The 17,228-nt window shown below is 41.8% G+C and overlaps 2 protein-coding genes across 2 annotated transcripts; one reads left to right on the plus strand and one right to left on the minus strand.

Annotated features, from left to right (window-relative positions):
• Positions 1-1,594: 1,594 nt before the first annotated feature.
• On the plus strand, positions 1,595-10,163 carry copg2 (COPI coat complex subunit gamma 2). The gene is made up of 24 exons (XM_056424729.1): positions 1,595-1,704; positions 2,264-2,316; positions 2,431-2,511; positions 3,045-3,116; positions 3,244-3,323; positions 4,022-4,097; positions 4,244-4,336; positions 4,486-4,572; positions 4,744-4,901; positions 5,096-5,229; positions 5,345-5,412; positions 5,688-5,876; positions 6,103-6,198; positions 6,563-6,806; positions 6,971-7,046; positions 7,198-7,301; positions 7,453-7,578; positions 7,681-7,749; positions 7,903-8,084; positions 8,499-8,628; positions 8,796-8,893; positions 9,062-9,200; positions 9,369-9,467; positions 9,813-10,163. Exons 1-24 carry the CDS (start codon positions 1,668-1,670, stop codon positions 9,941-9,943), a joined length of 2,622 nt encoding a protein of 873 aa, XP_056280704.1. The 5' UTR covers positions 1,595-1,667; the 3' UTR covers positions 9,944-10,163.
• Positions 10,164-10,181: 18 nt separating this feature from the next.
• mest (mesoderm specific transcript) lies at positions 10,182-16,814 on the minus strand. Its single transcript, XM_056424733.1, has 12 exons — positions 16,594-16,814; positions 14,005-14,194; positions 13,671-13,750; positions 13,490-13,567; positions 12,892-13,028; positions 12,737-12,795; positions 12,623-12,663; positions 12,444-12,514; positions 12,229-12,330; positions 12,047-12,123; positions 11,563-11,626; positions 10,182-10,760 (listed from the first exon to the last, which is right to left on the minus strand). Exons 2-12 carry the CDS (start codon positions 14,156-14,158, stop codon positions 10,643-10,645), a joined length of 981 nt encoding a protein of 326 aa, XP_056280708.1. The 5' UTR covers positions 14,159-14,194; positions 16,594-16,814; the 3' UTR covers positions 10,182-10,642.
• Between the last annotated feature and the right edge of the window lie 414 nt (positions 16,815-17,228).

Genomic DNA, 17,228 nt, shown 5'->3' on the forward strand with positions numbered 1-17,228 from the left:
TTATTTTACTTGTATCAATATTATGGACATTTCCGCCAAGAAAACATGAAACATGATTTGCATTAACAGGTGAAATTGTCAATGATTCCAGGTTGTGTGAAACATCGACAGTGGCCAAAACACCACATTATACTGACTCAAATCCTGAAACCAACTGCAAGATCCTAAAACACAGTAAAAATGCAAGTGCATGAGAATACATGTTGTCATCAGATGTCTGTTATTTTTGTACTCAAAATAAAGGATTATTTTTCCGCAAATAAAGCAGATGTAACTAAAGATATTTGCCTTTTTTTATATACCAAATTTTGAACAAAGGGATCATGAAATATTCCTATCAATTATTTTACTATCATTATGGCTAATATTAGAGCTGGAGTGATACGACTATCATATCTAAAATATCAACATTACCAACAACTGTGAGTTGATGAGAAGTTTGTTTATTGCTGCCTCTAAACCTCATGCAGTTCCCCTTTCTGAGGCAAGACACACTGCCATGTCGACATCTTGTGGCCATTTGACCTAAACACATACCAGGAAGTGAGTCAGCGCTGCAGGTGCGCGTCCTAAAGGTCACTCTGCTAATCTGGTGAATACATTTAACCCTCATATTACCTTTGGGGTCAATTTGACCCCATTCAATGTTTGACGTCTCTAAAAAAATGATTAAATTTTTTTTTTTGCTTCATATTTCATGAATTTTCCTAATTTATTGGGGACAACTAGGAAAACATAAAATTCACATGATGATATGTTTTCAATGTCCTGAACACAACTTGTAAACATCGGTGTTCTTTGGGGTCAATTTGACCCCAGGCTGTTTTTCACTGTGTAAAACATAGAAGAAATATCAACTTTTTTATATATTTAAAGGGCTATTTAGGTAGTCAACAAACAAACATAAAGTACCTCACACTTAAACTTGGGAAACAATATTAATTCTAATCATTTTCTTGAGGTTTTAATCGCTGTGGTCAAAAAGGGTAAAAGATGTTCGTAAATTTGAAGGTAACAGGAGGGTTAAGTGTATATTATATATTCATACAAGCTTTTCATGTCAAGACTGTCCTATGGATTACCAAATCGGCAAAGTGGGCAACAGCTCTGGGACACAATCAGGGGTCCGAATGTGCAGGTTTAATATGTTGTTCGATTACTGTCAAACATTTTTCTAAAGACCAAAATAAAACACTAACTGAAATAAAGAATACAAGTAATGCATGTAATTCATTTGCACGCGGAGCATATTCCTAAATAAATAATAAACTACAAACAGAACTACAACAACAAAACGGGCAAAGCATACATGGTTGGCTTTTTTTCTTTTCTTCTTATCAATAAAGCTGCCAAACAAAGAGAGTGAGCATTAGTGGGAAAGAAAAACTGACTTATTTGTTTGATAAATCCTGCTAAATTTTTTCAGAATTCATTTAATATTTCTATACTTTTCACGTCATTTAATTTGAGCGATGCAGCGTATCGTGAATGTTGAGTCTGCAGCGCCCCCTGCTGGACGTGGCGCGAAACTGTTTTGACGCTTGTTCCGTTGACGTGGACGCACCAACCGGAAGTGAGTTTTCATTTTGGTTACGTGGAAGTAGCTTCTCTTATGATCGAGGCTGAGAGCAGTTGTTGCCCTCGACCGCCTGCTTCACACCGACATCATGATTAAAAAGTTCGACAAGAAGGACGAGGAGTCTGGTAAGATTAGATAGCTTTGGTAAAATGGAAATAATGTCTCGAATGACAATATAATGGACGCTTTGGAAGCTAGTTAGCTCACGAGCTAAACTTACGTTTGTAAATCGTGGCTTTCAGGCTAATATATATTTATTTAACCGGTTATGCAGGTCAAATTTAACCCGGTTTACAGTTGCATTTTTAGTTTGTTACCTGTCCTATTTAATGTCGCGTTGATACCAGCTAACGCCGTATTCAAGCGACGCTCATGTTAGCATTGCGAGCTAACCAGCTGGATGTTGTGATGTTCGTTTTGCTCAATAAAAGTTGGGTTCTCTCCGAGCAGGAGTTTAAATTACAGATGCATTAATCGTGCTGCAGTGGTTAGGATGATATCTTTAGAAATGTTGCTTAGCATACATGCGTTTTAGTTATTTAACCATCTGTGTTGAGTACACGGATGTTGAGCTGGCATCGACGTCATTTCTGAGTGTTGCGTTTTGCATTTCATTCAGTAAAGTAACAAGAGGGTTTAAGCATTATCTTCACAGACGTCTGACTCTACTGTTTTGACATTTAGGAAGCGGGTCGAACCCTTTCCAGCATCTGGAGAAGAGTGCCGTGTTGCAGGAGGTAAAGTCTGCACTTTATATATTGTTTTAAAACATCTGCACGTATAGAAGACGACAAGTATCAGCCAAAGAAACGATAACCTAACCACTGACATGACGTGTTCCTTCTCCACAGGCGCGTATCTTCAACGAGACCCCCATCAACCCAAAACGATGCCTCCACATTCTCACCAAGATCATCTACCTCCTCAACCAGGTAGGATCAGGGTTCGTAGGGTCATGGAAAACCTGGAAAAGTCATGGAATTTTAAAATGGAAAAGTCATGGAAACAACTTAAATCACTAAAGTTTTGGAAAAGTCATGGAAATGTGTTATATTCACATGTTGATTTACGCAGATTTTGAAATCATAAATATGTTTTGAAAGAAAGACGCTCAAAATATAAGCCGGCATACGCTCTCTTACTGACGGCGCAATTATTATTTTTTCACGTTGCAAGTGAACGCACCTTAACTGGAAAGTTCGCTGGCCATTTTTTTAATTTAAGGTATACTGTATGCAATGGAATTCACATTGGAATACTAAATGTTCTCACTTCCTCATGTATAAACCGAGGTTTCAGTTTGGTCATGGAAATTTGGTTAAAAGTCATGGAAATCCATTGGTCAAAATGTGTAAGAACCCTGTATGATGTTCAACAAAAAATGTGAAGTAGCTTTCAAATGACGTGATTGTGTCCGTGCACTAATCTTAAACCCCCCCTCACTCGCATGTCTTTGTTTATTAAGGGAGAGCATTTTGGGACCACAGAGGCCACGGAGGCCTTCTTTGCGATGACCAGGCTCTTTCAGTCCAATGATGTGAGTTGCTCGGTTAAATATTTCTTTTTTAAAGGTTTAGATTACATTTCTAGCTTCGGTCGCATATCATCAGTCTGTGTAGTAAAATGTAACTACAGTAAGTTTATACTCTTTCTTTTTCACTCAGCAAACCCTCAGAAGGATGTGTTACCTGACCATCAAAGAGATGGCCAACATCTCTGAGGATGTTATTATTGTCACTAGCAGGTTTGTACCATGACGTTAAATCGCTTTGACTTATCAACTGTGTGCAAAAACTGAAATCTCTCCCAGGAAGTGTCTTTTCTTTCAGCGGAATTACCTCAGGAACAGTTTGCTCACAGTAGTTTATTTGTTGTAATCCAGCTGGTATTAATATCCAGTATATATAACACGTAGATGTATCTCATGGTGTTATCAAATGTCACTGTTTTTTTTTTTTTTTTAGAGTGGAGAACAACTCTGTAAATGTGGTTTTGTAACTGTTTAAATGTCTTAACCCTCCTGTTACCTTCAAATTTACTAACATATTTTACCCCTCAGGGTCAATTTGACCCCAGCAATTAAAACCTCCAGAAAATTATTTGAATTAATATTGTTTCCCAAGTTTAAGTGTGAGGTACTTTATGTGTGTTTGTTGACTACCTAAATATCCCTTTAAATAAATAAAAAAGTTGATATTTCTTATATGTTTTACACAGTGAAAAACAGCCTGGGGTCAAATTGTACAGGACATTGAAAACATATGTGAATTTTATGTGTTCCCAGTTGTCCCCAATAAATTAGGAAAAGTCGTGAAATACGAATCAAAACAAATGATGTCAATCATTTTCTTCGAGACGTTAAACATTGAATGGGGTCAAATTGACCCCAAAGGTAACAGGAGGGTTAAACAAGTCTCTAACTCCTTGTGTGTTATTCAACAGCTTGACCAAAGACATGACCGGGAAGGAAGATGTTTACCGAGGACCGGCTATCAGAGCTCTCTGCAGGATTACTGATGTGAGCCCCTCTGCCTTATTTTCTTCTTTGTCCGGCCTCCCCAGTTCTTCCCTCGCCATGTCATCTCATGCAAGAAAGAAAATATCCCGAGTGTATTATTTAGCTATACTTATTTGTTTGTTATGTTATCCTTGTCTTTTCTACAGACAACCATGCTGCAGGCCATTGAGAGGTACATGAAACAGGCTATTGTTGACAAGGTGCCCAGTGTCTCCAGCTCAGCCCTCGTCTCCTCACTGGTACATTTATTTTCATATTTACAAAGCTAAAAGTATGATATATATAGTATGTCATAAAGTTACAGTATCCAAAATAATGAAGAACTCTTCTACATCATGATTATATCATATCCTTTTCGGTGGGTAATCCTTTCTCTGTGCGTGTTCAGCACATGGTGAAGATGAGCTACGACGTGGTGAAGCGTTGGGTGAATGAAGCCCAAGAGGCGGCTTCCAGTGACAACGTCATGGTCCAGGTGGGTGATATAGACGTGCATAAAGACGTGTGAAATATTGGTATTGTGAAACATCTATTGTGATTGTGTACAGGGAAAAGAAACGTCTGTTACTTCCGAATACACTGAAGTGTTTCAAACCTCGAAGAGTTCAATTTCATGGCCGTTTCTTGCGTGCGTCCTTTATTCCAGTACCACGCACTGGGCCTGTTGTATCACCTCAGGAAGAACGACCGTCTCGCCGTCACCAAGATGCTCAACAAGTTCACCAAGTCTGGTCTCAAGTCTCCCTTTGCCTACTGCATGCTCATCAGGATCGCTAGCAAACTGCTGGACGAGACGGAGGGAGGGTGAGTAGGCCTCCCCCGATGCTCACGTAGAAACACGCAAGGACATCTGGGTACTTGCGTTGAAGAGCCGATTCCCACCGATGTATTTTCTGTTGTTGTCTAAGGAATCTCTTAACACAGGGACATAATACAGGCAAACTGCGTGGATTGGTGTCGTTTTTTTACAGGGTTGTTTCCTGTCTTTGTGTTTTCAGTCACGACAGCCCCTTGTTCGACTTCATCGAGAGCTGCCTGAGGAACAAGAACGAGATGGTGGTGTACGAGGCGTCCTCTGCCATTGTCCACATGCCCAACTGTACGGCTCGGGAGCTGGCCCCTGCTGTGTCCGGTCAGTAGGTTGCTCTGTCCTTGTTACGTAATATTTTCATTTCTAACTGTGGAGTTGACTGAGAATAGAAAGATGTGTTTTGGCGAGTCTCATTGTGACTGTTTACTTCCTGCAGTGCTGCAGCTCTTCTGCAGCTCCCCCAAAGCAGCCTTGAGATACGCTGCAGTCAGGACCCTCAACAAGGTACAGCTTCACTCTTGTCACATGTTTTTATTTTTTTAGCACGGTCATAAATCACTTTAATTAGTCAAATGTCGGATCGCTCAGAAATTGCACAAGTATTAAGGAAGTATAAAAGTAGCTGGAGTTTAAAAAAAATCATATTTATTTTTTACTACTCTGGTATTAAGCCAAAGTCATTATTATTCATCTGTCTTGACACGGCTGCGATAAAAAAAAAAAAAAAATAGAAAGTTGCAATGAATGAACTACTCTGACATTTCTTTTGTGTCCACTAGGTGGCCATGAAGCATCCATCAGCCGTGACTGCGTGCAACTTGGACCTAGAAAACCTGATCACCGACTCCAACCGCAGCATCGCCACACTGGCCATCACCACTCTGCTCAAGACCGGCAGTGAGAGCAGCGTGGACCGACTCATGAAACAGATCTCCTCGTTCGTCTCCGAGATCTCTGACGAGTTCAAGGTCAGACCCCGAGCTATGCGGCGCCTAAAGCCCCGCGTCTGGATGTTGTGTTGGCTTTGTAATGTAATACTTGTTAAGAATGTGTCATGATTAGTTTTTTCCTTTTTTTTTATCACCACGGTTTACAGAATTTGTAAGCTCAAAATATTCATTTACGATATGAGATTCACGGCTTCGTCTCCCTTTTAATCCCGTTATTTTTGTTCTATTTTATTTTTTATTCCAGGTGGTGGTGGTGCAGGCCATCAGCGCTCTGTGCCAGAAGTATCCCAGGAAGCACAGCGTCATGATGAACTTCTTGTCCAACATGCTCAGAGATGATGTAAGTGGATCATTAACAGACCGTCGACCTTCACACTTTGGTCTTCGGAGCCTCTTTTATCAGATATCCTTATCCATAAAGACACATTATGTCATCGTAGTTGGCCTATTTAGTATTCGATCGCCTTGGATCTGGTTTATAAGTGCTGACATGTTAGAAGAAGGAAACCCAATCGACTTAGTGTTTAGCAAAATATAAATCAGACTAAAATCTGAAAATATGTCCACCATTATGAATCAGAAAGGTTCAGTCCAAAGCGTGCGTGTGGGTGAAGCCTATATGTAGTGTTTACTATTCGTCATTTGAGGCCTCTAGTGGATGTTGTGTTGAGGACTCCCGGTGAACACGCCTCCTCTCCCTGCAGGGTGGTTTCGAGTACAAGCGGGCCATCGTGGACTGCATCATCAGCATCATTGAGGAGAACCCAGAGAGCAAGGAGACGGGCCTGGCCCACCTGTGCGAGTTCATCGAGGACTGCGAGCACACGGTGCTCGCCACAAAGATCCTGCACCTGCTGGGCAAGGAGGGCCCCCGCACCCCCCAGCCCTCCAAGTACATCCGCTTCATCTTCAACCGAGTGGTGCTGGAGAGCGAGGCTGTTCGTGCAGGTGAGCCACAGCACGGGTACCACGTGAGCCAGGATGTGTCCCGCAGAGTTGACTCCAGCGGCTGACTTCTCATGTCCAAGGCGGCACATTTGAGACTTCTTGCTTGTTAATATTCATTTTCACGGCATTTTATAACCAGTTGAAGCGTTTGTTTCTTCTTTCAGCCGCAGTCAGCGCTTTGGCTAAATTCGGAGCTCAGAACGATGACCTGCTGCCGAGCGTCCTCGTTCTCATGCAGAGGTACTCGCTGGTTCCTGTGTGACTCTGCACCCTGACATTTCATCTTGCAATATAAAACATAAAAAAATGAAAATATTTGTCAAATGATTGGCGATAGACTCCTTAAATGTGATTTATAATCTGACTTAAACACGTGTGCTGGTTCTCACAGGTGCATGATGGACAGTGATGATGAAGTGCGGGACAGAGCTACTTTCTACATGAACGTGCTGCAGCAGAAGCAGAAGGCTCTGAATGCTGCCTATATCTTCAACGGTACACACACACACACACACACACACATACTCGGGGCACACTGTCTAACTGTGTGTGTCTGCTGGGCAAAATCGACAAACCATGCCTACACTCTGCAGGTGTTGTCATAAATGTTCACGTTAACATCTCCTCTTGTGTCTGTCGCTCTCAGGTTTGTCGGTTTCTATCCCCGGACTGGAGAAGTCCCTCCACCAGTACACGTTGGAGCCCACAGAGAAACCTTTCGACATGAAGAGTGTCCCTCTGGCCACCACTCCTCTCACAGACCACAAATTAGGTGCAACTACATGGCTATTAACTAATCTGCACATGGTTTTATAATCCACCGAGAAACTATTAAAGGCCGAAATCTGATTATTAATGTGTTTTTTCTCTCCAGAGATCACCCCTATTTCCAGCAGCAAACTGCCAGATAAGTTGACCCCATCACGCCAGGATATCTATCAGGGTAAGATTGTGAACCGTCTGTCTCCGTCATCAGATTGAAGACGATGCCGTTAAACACCGACACCGGCCTCCGTGCTCGATGTCACCGAATAGAATTCCAGTCTCGTCCGTCCTCTTGGTTTTAATCGGTCTCTACGCTTCCAACGTTTTACAGAACAACTGGCAGCCATCCCCGAGTTCCAGAGTCTCGGGCCGCTCTTCAAGTCCTCCGAGCAGGTGCAGTTGACGGAAGCGGAGACGGAATACGTGGTGCGCTGCGTCAAACACACCTTCGTCGGGCACATGGTGTTCCAGTTCGACTGCACAAACACGCTGAACGACCAGCTCCTGCAGAAGGTACCGGCTGAGATGTGTCATGATATTCCTTTATTCGTCCCACAGGGGGGAAATTTCAAAAATCACAGCAGTGGTGCATCAATGAAAATAAATATAAAACACAAAACTAAATACTAATACTAAATATACAGGGGGGAAACAAAGTAAAGTGCTGAGTAAAGTAAAGTGCAGAGTTTGCCAGGATCTCCAGCGATCTACTGCAGTTTGTTGTGCAGCCTGATGTCATGGTCCTTTTACTTTTATTAATTTTGCTTTTTTTTTTGGAGATCCAGTTATATATTTTCTAATCTCTTCATTTGGACCATTGATCAGTTTTTGCTGTGAAAACAAAACCAGAACAGTCAACACAATATTTAGAATAGTCTCAGGGTTTCAGACAGTAGTTGAACTAAAACACGGGAATGTTTGTGTCAGGTCGTCGTGCAGATGGAGCCATCGGAGTCCTACGAGGTGGCGACCTACATCCCCGCCTCCAGCCTCCCGTACAGTCAGCCGGGTTCCTGCTACACTCTGGTCCGCCTGCCTGAAGACGACCCCACCGCCGGTAGGAGCACCGGGGCGGGATTGGGCTAGTGGGAGCAGTGACGGATTGTCAAAGAAACTGATACTATGATTTTATGCGACATATTAACTTACAAGTTTCACAATAATTGATTTTCTTATAAGAAGATTTAAGAAAATCGTGTTTCGATGTGTCCTTTCTGTCTCCAGTGTCTTGTACGTTTAGTTGTACTATGAAGTACTTGGTCAAAGACTGCGACCCCAACACAGGAGTGCCGGACGATGACGGCTATGACGATGAATACGTGGTACGTAATCAAAGCACATGCTCAAACGTTAAAAATGTGGACGATGAACTTTTTTTTTGCATTCTCATCAATGTAAATGATCTTATTCCTTTTGGTTCTTTTTTCCACTGCTCTTTTCTCGTCCGTCCATCGTCCTCGTGTTTCCTCTCCTGCCCGCCTCGTCTCCAGCTGGAGGATCTGGAGGTGACGCTCGCCGACCACATCCAGAAGGTTTTGAAACCGAACTTTGCAGCGGCGTGGGACGAAGTAGGAGATGATTTTGAGAAGGAAGAGACTTTTGCCCTGGCGTCTGTACGAACTCTAGACGGCAAGTCAGAAATTGAGGCTGAAATAATTTATTATTCTTTATTATTAAAAAGTCAAAGGTCAATTTACAGAAGTTTTATTTTTGTTGAATTTTCAGCATTGCCACTGTGGACTCAACCACGGTTGATTACATTTAGTTTTGTGACTCATCTGTGGTCTTCTTGTACAGAGGCGGTGGGGAACATCATCAGCTTCCTGGGAATGCAGCCGTGCGAGCGCTCCGACAAAGTCCCCGAAAACAAGAACTCGCATGTCCTCTTCCTCGCTGGTGGGTGTCGGCTGTCAGGATGGTTTCGGTCGCCGTTTGGTCTTTTTTCTATTGCTTTATTACATAAAGTTGTCTCTCGTGCAACTTAAAGAGGTTTTGGACGTTGAATGACATAACTACACATAGCAGATTTAATTTAGATTCAAGTGAATTCCCAAATATTATTATATGAAGTTCCATTTACCACAGGAATTGTGAACAAATCATTTAAAAAACATTTTCTTATGATCTAGAAACCCTTTCTATAAAACAATGTAAAGTTTATATAATTTGACGTGCCGGGTGCATCACGGTTCTGGTGTGATTTGATTGGCTACTGACGGCGCTCCCGCCTCCTCCGCTCAGGTGTGTTCCGGGGAGGTCACGACGTGTTGGTTCGCGCTCGCCTGGCGTTGGCCGACGGCGTCACCATGCAGGTGACGGTCCGCAGCGGGGAAGAGACGGTGGTCGACGTGATCCTGGCCTCGGTGGGCTGAAGACCTTTCATCGCTTCCTCCTTTTACACAGCTCTTAAAAGTCAAACGTATAATGGTATTGTGTTATATATCATGCTGACATGGACAACAACGTAAATGTTTTATTACTTCTAGAAAAGTGGTTCTTTGCTCTTTCTTCATGCTGTCTGCTGGTTCTTGCGTTTTCTTTGCCGGAAGAATATTCTTCTGTCAAATCTTCAATAAATTCTGTCAAAGTACATCAAGTTTCACTCGATGCTTATTTTTTTTCAAAAACTAGCTTTATTGAAAGAAAGGTTGATATTTAGGCTTTTCAATGACATCAGGAGAAATGTAGAAAAGAATTCCCTCAGAATGCAGCTGTGCAAGACAAATGGAGGGAACCAAAGCGTTATATGTTCAATAATCGCACACGCCAAAATAACTTTCAGCATAATACTGAAAGATGATCTCGTAATTAACAGTCGCCATCAGATTAATTATTAACTCGCATTACGTACAATCGCGTTTCTACCTCCCATTAGATGCCTTCCGTGACGTGACAATTTCGGAATAGAGGCTGGTGAATGAGCTCATCGCTCTTGATTACATCTCAAACTGATGCATAAGCTGCAGCATCATCAGCAAAGGTCTCTGCGTCACATGTGACCTTTTATCACTGAATAAGTGCCGCGAAGTTAAGAGTGAATTAATTCCCGAACATCCCGATTTGGTAACCTCTCAGAAAGAGTGAATGAAATTTAAATATCCGTTGAGGAAGCCGGTGGGATCTTCCAGCTGAGGATAGTGACTGATGTGTTCATCCAAAATGGTGATCGTCGACCTCTGAACCAGCTGCCTGCAGGAACAAGATAAACGACATTACTGCAAACAAAAGCCCCGCTGACTGTTTGACGAGATGGAAGTTCAGCGTTCTGACAGCCGACGTCCTGTTGCAGAGAGGTTCATGACGCTGACCATCAATCACTACGTTACAGGTTCAAGTCAGTCTGGGGACCTTTGTTGTATGTTCATTCTTATTTTATGTTATCTCACTACTAGAATACCACTATTTGTGGAGAATACAAATTATTGTTGATATACACTACCGTTCAAAAGTTTGGGGTCACTTATAAATGTCTATTTTTCAAAGAAAAGCACTGTTTTTTCAATAAAGATAACATTAAATTAATCAAAAATACACTATACATTGTTAATGTGGTAAATTAATGCTAATCACCTTAGAAGACTAATGTCTGATTAGAAAACCTGTGCAATTATGCTAGCACAGCTGAAAACAGTTATGCTGGTGATATAAGCTATACAACTGGCCTTCCTTTGAGCTTGAAGTTTGTAGAACAAAATTAATACTTCAAATATTAATCATTATTTCTAACCTTGTCAATGTCTTGACTACATTTTATATTCATTTGATAAATAAAAGTGTGATTTTTCATGGAAGACACGAAATTGTCTGGGTGACCCCAAACTTTTGAACGGTAGTGTAAACTTGCATCATTGTCATTCCAATGATTCGTAAAAAACACAATATACTGTATGATTCTGTGACTAAGATGAGGAACACTACATTTCCACCGTGTTCTAGTGGAAATCTTGCTGGCTCATAAAGATTTGGAGTTCAAATAGGATCCGGCGCTCACTTGTAAAGACGGATGAACTGAGGATGAGGGTTGACCGGGTCCCGAGGTCCGTAGATCATGTGCACTGAAAGACAAAGATGGAGGGAGGAGTGATACAAAAAGGAGGGCGGATCATTCTGAAAATGGAAGATTGTAGTAAAGACACATTTTGAATATGAGGCCTAAAGTTAAATAACATATATTCAGATATTTCTGTGTGGACAGATCAGTTTTTGGTGCAGGGATAATTTGATCTGAGCACTTATATACTGCAGGATGACACACTATTTGGTTAACCACCCTCCACATTTAACTCACAGACCCCGGCTAATGCCTTTTGGCTGGATCTGACATGAGGTCTATGTCGGTAACACACACACACGCCCCTCCTGAGCGTGAGCTCACAGATGGACGCTAAGCAGCTTAGAATCAGAGGCTGCTGGGTTAATACACCGGAAGGGATTGTTCGTTAACACACGAAGCCATGACGACACGGTGAACTCACGTGGGATGATGGTGGAAGTGACGGTGCCCACCCATCGCTCTCTGTGTTCGGATCTCTGGTTGATGTACTGCAGAATACTGAGAGATGAAGAAGACAAAATAAGTTGAAGATGAAGGGCAACAAAGATAATTAAAGCCATTTGAATACAAAACGCACACACACACACACACACACACACGCACCTGTCCAACACTAAGTTGCCATCATTGTAGCGTAAACTTGTCCACATGTCCCAGAACTCAGTGTCTGTTGGCTGCGTGTACGGACCGAACACATCTCCAATCCTACCAGTCAACAGGAAACAAAACAATATCAACAGATGTATTCATGCACTTAAATACTGGTACAAGCATATATCTAAATCAACCAATTTGAAACAGAACCCTGGTTCTCTTACCCTTTTTGGAAGATCTTATAGTTGGTGAGACGCATCAGAACCGCAGCCAGAATACTAGAGTCCTTCAGAAGCTTTTGGAGGCCCAACAAACAGGTTTCAGTGACAACTTTGACAGACAATTTACCAAATGTAACTTTGAAAAAAAAAAATTTGAGCTGAGGAAAACAACGGTGACTCACCGTCTGAAGCAAACGTGGGTAATTTGTTTCTGGGAATATACCTGTTGGAAATAAAAGAGTCAGCACTGACCTGCCATCTACAACGTGACCCAAAGACAACAGACGGCATCGTACCTCCGTTGGAAAGACACAGGCTGTTGATGATCAGGTGACCTGTGCGGTTTTGGTCACTTCTGGAAAAAAAACAACGGAAAGGAGGAGTGGTTAGCAATCTATCATTTATACTCTTTTTTAAATATTTGAATAGATGAATGTATTAACACACACACCTGTAGAGCAACTCCAGGGCCACAGTGTCTCCATAGTCATGGGACACCAGATTAACTCGCTGGTTGCTCAGACCCAAGTGAGCCACCAGGGCCTCGACCACACTGGCCTGCTCGAAGATGGAGTACTTGTGGGGTCGCTGGTAAGGTTACGCACAGGTGAAAAAATGAGTCAAGGGTAAGAGGAGTAACAGAGCATCATGCAGGAAGTATAAGAAAACAAATACATATAAAACTAAAACGGGCACTCGGTAGAGCGCATACCTTCACATATCACAAGATTGGGCATTGAATTATGAACATTTTGGCATTAGTTGCATGCCAATTGGATATAAATTGACCGCGCTATGGTAAAAATAAGATTGACCTTTTCATGACCTTGACATTGACCTTTGACCCGATCGATCCCAAAATCTAATCAAATGGTCCCCGGATAATAACCAATCATCCCACCAAATTTCACGCGATTCGGTTTAATACTTTTTGAGTTATGCGAGTAACACGCATACAAATAAATAAATACACGGCGATCAAAACATAACCTTCCGCATTTTCAATGCGAAGGTAAAAAGACATTTAAACTGGCACAAAATGGACTCACTGGCTTGTCACTGAAACCAAAACCCAAGAAGTCCAGTGCAATGACTCGATGGAAGCGCTGAGTGAGCGGCTCCCAGATCTGCATGGACAATAAGAACAAATGTATTACATGGAGACGTTTTATTTATTTTTTAAAGGTGCTTTGGTGTGTTTACTAGCTACTGAGTGTGTGCAGTGGGTACCTTGTTCCAGTCGAAGCTGGAGGTAGGGAAGCCATGCAGCAGAATGATGACATCAGAGCTTCCCAAAGCACCATAGGAATCTATACCAGGACAAAAGGAATTAGAAGAAAGATTATTTATGATCAGGTCTATAAAAAGTCCCATTTAACGCTTCAATTAATAGTCAACAAATCAATTAGTCAATGTCAGAATGTTATAATAACTTTATTCATACAACACCTTTACAAACTGAGTTTAGAAAGTGCTTTAACAGACAAAAAGCAAAGTAATAAAACAACAGAGAACTTCATTTGTGACGATATATTGTTGACCGATGTGCGAGGAGGCCTCCTACCCCGGTAGAAGATCTCGCTGCCTCTGAAGTGGAACAGCTCCCCGGCGGTGTGCCACTTCTGCAGGGACGGCGACAGCTGAGGGGGAGGGATGTGAAGGTAGACGGCCACCAGCGGGATGCAGATCAAGCCCACGTGAACCCACCACTCTCTCATCTTGAGCTCAGCGGTGGGGGAGTCTCATTCCTGCCTCTGGGAGGAGGAGTCACCGGCAACCACGAAAGACAAAGCAACAGGAGAGTGAGCAGAGGCGTAATCGCGAGGGATGCTGCCTCCAAACCGGCATTGTTTCAAGTGTCGAGCTTTTATTCGTTCGAGAGGGACAATGTGCATTGATGAACTCTTTAAATTAAAAGGCTCTGGTGACTTTAGGGCCGCAGACAGGTCTCTGTTTGATGGACTCGGTCAGCGGAGGAGGTGCCAGGCCATTTAGGGCTTTGGAAATGATGCTGGCTTAACTTTAAAATGTACACTACCGTTCAAAAGTTTGGGGTCACCCAGAAAATGTGATGTTTTCCATGAAAACTCACTTTTATTTATCAATTAAACTGCAAAATTAATATAAAATCTAGTCAAGACCTTGAGGAGGTTATAAATAATGATTTGTATTTTAAATATTAATGTTGTTCTTCTTGTGGCTCAAAGGAAGGCCAGTTTTATAGATTCTCTCAGCAGCATAACTGTTTTCAGCTGCGCTCACATCAAAAGGGTTTTCAAGGGTTTTCTACCCCTCCGCTAGTCTTCTAAGGCGATAACACAATGTACCACTAGAACACTGGAGATGGGCCTCTACACACCTCTGTAGAGACTTCATTAAACACCAGAGAACAGTCATCTACACATTAACTATATAGAGAGAGTGTTTATGATTAATTTAATGTTATCTTCATTGAAAGCAACAGTGCTTTATTTTGAAAAATAAGGACATTTCTAAGTGACCCCAAACTTTTGAACGGTAGTGTATGTTTGTTCAGGATGTGGCAGTGATGATGAATTTGCGGATTCTTATCGAAGACTTTGAGTGATCTCTTATACAGATGTGCTTTGGGTTTGAGTGTTGCTGTGCACGTGAGTGGGCAGCTGGTCAGACACTACATGTGTACGATCATGGATGTAGGAATGTCCTGCTGCCTCTGTCAAACTGTTTCTGATGTGCCTGATGTTTAGTAGGTTGAATTTGATGTAGCTCGCTCCCTTGTTGACATTCTTCTTACAGTTTTTCTCGATTGCTTAAACACATTTTTTGAAAGCATGCCTCGTTTTCTCAAAACTCTAAACACAAATCCCAAAACCACTCACACAAAATGCAAAACCCTTTATATCTCCTGCAAAATGCAACTTTGCTTTCAAAACAGTGTTATGTCCCCTCAAAAGGGTATTTTGTTTTCAAATGACAAACACAGCCCATTATATGAGTAGACATTCTCAGCATCGATTGAACACTGATGTGCTCAATGGAAAACACGACTATGAAATGGGAAAACACCATGAAGGCCTCATCAGGAGCATTATGCCTTTTCATGTCCAGTGGTACTGTACGCTTTCTCCTGTTGTAAAATATTGTAAATGTATAGTGTTTTAACTCAAAATATAAAACAACACACAAATATTCAACAAAAATGTTTCTTTCTTTTTTATAATTGTTTCACAGAATAAACAATAGAAAATAGACCACAAGTCAACAAAAAAAGAAAGAAAAGTGTAAATAAAAAAGGACGAAAAAAAGGTGTCTTCGTCCTGTCCTGTCTGGCCACAGGACCTCATCAACATCCTCCTCCTCTTCCAACTCTTCCTCCTCTTCATCCTCGTCCTCTTACCCTTACTCATCTGCCTCTCTAGTCTCCTCTACCTTCCATGTTTTCATCCATTCTTCTTCAAATCAGGAGGTCACCTGTGGCCCTTATATTGCTAAAGCCTCGATTCCAAATTGCACAACAGCCATGGAAATGGAAGTTTTGCCAATTGAATAGCAGTGTGTTCTGTCTGAACACAAGGAGGTTTTGGCATTGATGAAGTGTGCAAAGTAGAGAGGATGGTGTTTAGTGTTTTGAAGAAAGTGTGGCTAACAATTGAAATCTGTGTCTAAAGCAGATACTTGTGCTTATAGTTTAGCAGAATTGGTTTAGGGAGTTGGCACATGAGTTACAGGTTGTGGTCATTGTGTTATAAGTTCCAGTTTTGTGTGTAATCAATCGAGAAAAACTGTAAAAGCCAGGGTGGAGTCGAGAGTTACCCCTATGCAGGCTACTTAAACTCGGTTAGCCTACTACTAGATTGCTTTTCTCAAGATTTGTGGAAGGTCATCTTTCACCCCGTCCTATTTTATAGGTCCAAAGTTTAAGATTGTTCAGGAGTTCATCTTTTGGGTGCAGATTCAATCTCCTTGCAACTGAGCCCCGATACAATAATATACAGCATGATAATCTAATATGCATGACCAGGAAGGGATGCACAGCTACAGTAAATCAGCTTAACAACTGAGCGATTAAAGAAAATAGAATACACGAGAGCCGATCACCGCTGTAATACTTCACCACACGGCTGCTATTGCAGGTTATGCAGAAGACACTGTAGAAGACTGCAGGACTTACAGAAATGTTGCGACTTCGTGGTTAGCAGACCTTCGCCCAGTGTTTCAGGTCCATTACTGCAGAAGCAATACATGCAGAGCGGAAAGGAACCACAGTTTGCAACAAGGAGGAAAAGCACGGACGTTTTACTCGGTTGCAACTTCCGGGTTCCACCCCCGTTTATCAAAATGAAAGACGTCGAGTTAAAATATGCTGCCAGGTGAGAAATCCTAGCGGCGAACCTTGTTGAGGGCGTTTTTAAACTAGTCAAGAAGCCGAGACTGAGCGACTCACCTCAACAATACACGATCTTTGTTTAAAGAGCTAAAAGATGAGTCCACTGCCCCCTGCTGGGGAGAGTTTGAAACGACATGTAGCGTTGACTTTCTCCTGTACATTTGATTGAGAACTGAAATTATAAATCGACGACTTAATTCATTATTCGTCAGAAAATTTACTGCCAACAATTATGATAAGCTGTTAATTATTCAATTAATTACCTCTTTTTATTGTCAATGTAAATCCCTTGGCATGAATTCATTATGACTTTTTTCGACATATTATTCGATGACCTTGTAATGACTTTATTTAACAGGCTAGACTATACACTATATGTACACGCCTTTTTTTCGACATAATACTTCATGAATTTTTTT

This window comes from Pseudoliparis swirei, chromosome 10 (genome assembly GCF_029220125.1).
Source record: "Pseudoliparis swirei isolate HS2019 ecotype Mariana Trench chromosome 10, NWPU_hadal_v1, whole genome shotgun sequence".
In the NCBI taxonomy this organism is placed as follows: domain Eukaryota; kingdom Metazoa; phylum Chordata; class Actinopteri; order Perciformes; family Liparidae; genus Pseudoliparis; species Pseudoliparis swirei.

Bases quoted from the DNA above. Each gene is read 5' to 3' on its own strand.
- copg2 (XM_056424729.1), top strand. From the start codon at position 1,668: ATGATTAAAAAGTTCGACAAGAAGGACGAGGAGTCTG. The intron at 4,902-5,095 runs GTGAGTAGGCCT...TTGTGTTTTCAG, and splicing joins CTGGACGAGACGGAGGGAGG to TCACGACAGCCCCTTGTTCG. The intron at 6,807-6,970 runs GTGAGCCACAGC...TTCTTCTTTCAG, and splicing joins GAGCGAGGCTGTTCGTGCAG to CCGCAGTCAGCGCTTTGGCT.
- mest (XM_056424733.1), bottom strand. From the start codon at position 14,158: ATGAGAGAGTGGTGGGTTCACGTGGGCTTGATCTGCATCCCGCTGGTG. The intron at 13,568-13,670 runs GTACCCACTGCA...TTGTCCATGCAG, and splicing joins CCAGCTTCGACTGGAACAAG to ATCTGGGAGCCGCTCACTCA. The intron at 12,664-12,736 runs GTACGATGCCGT...TATTTCCAACAG, and splicing joins CCTGTGTCTTTCCAACGGAG to GTATATTCCCAGAAACAAAT.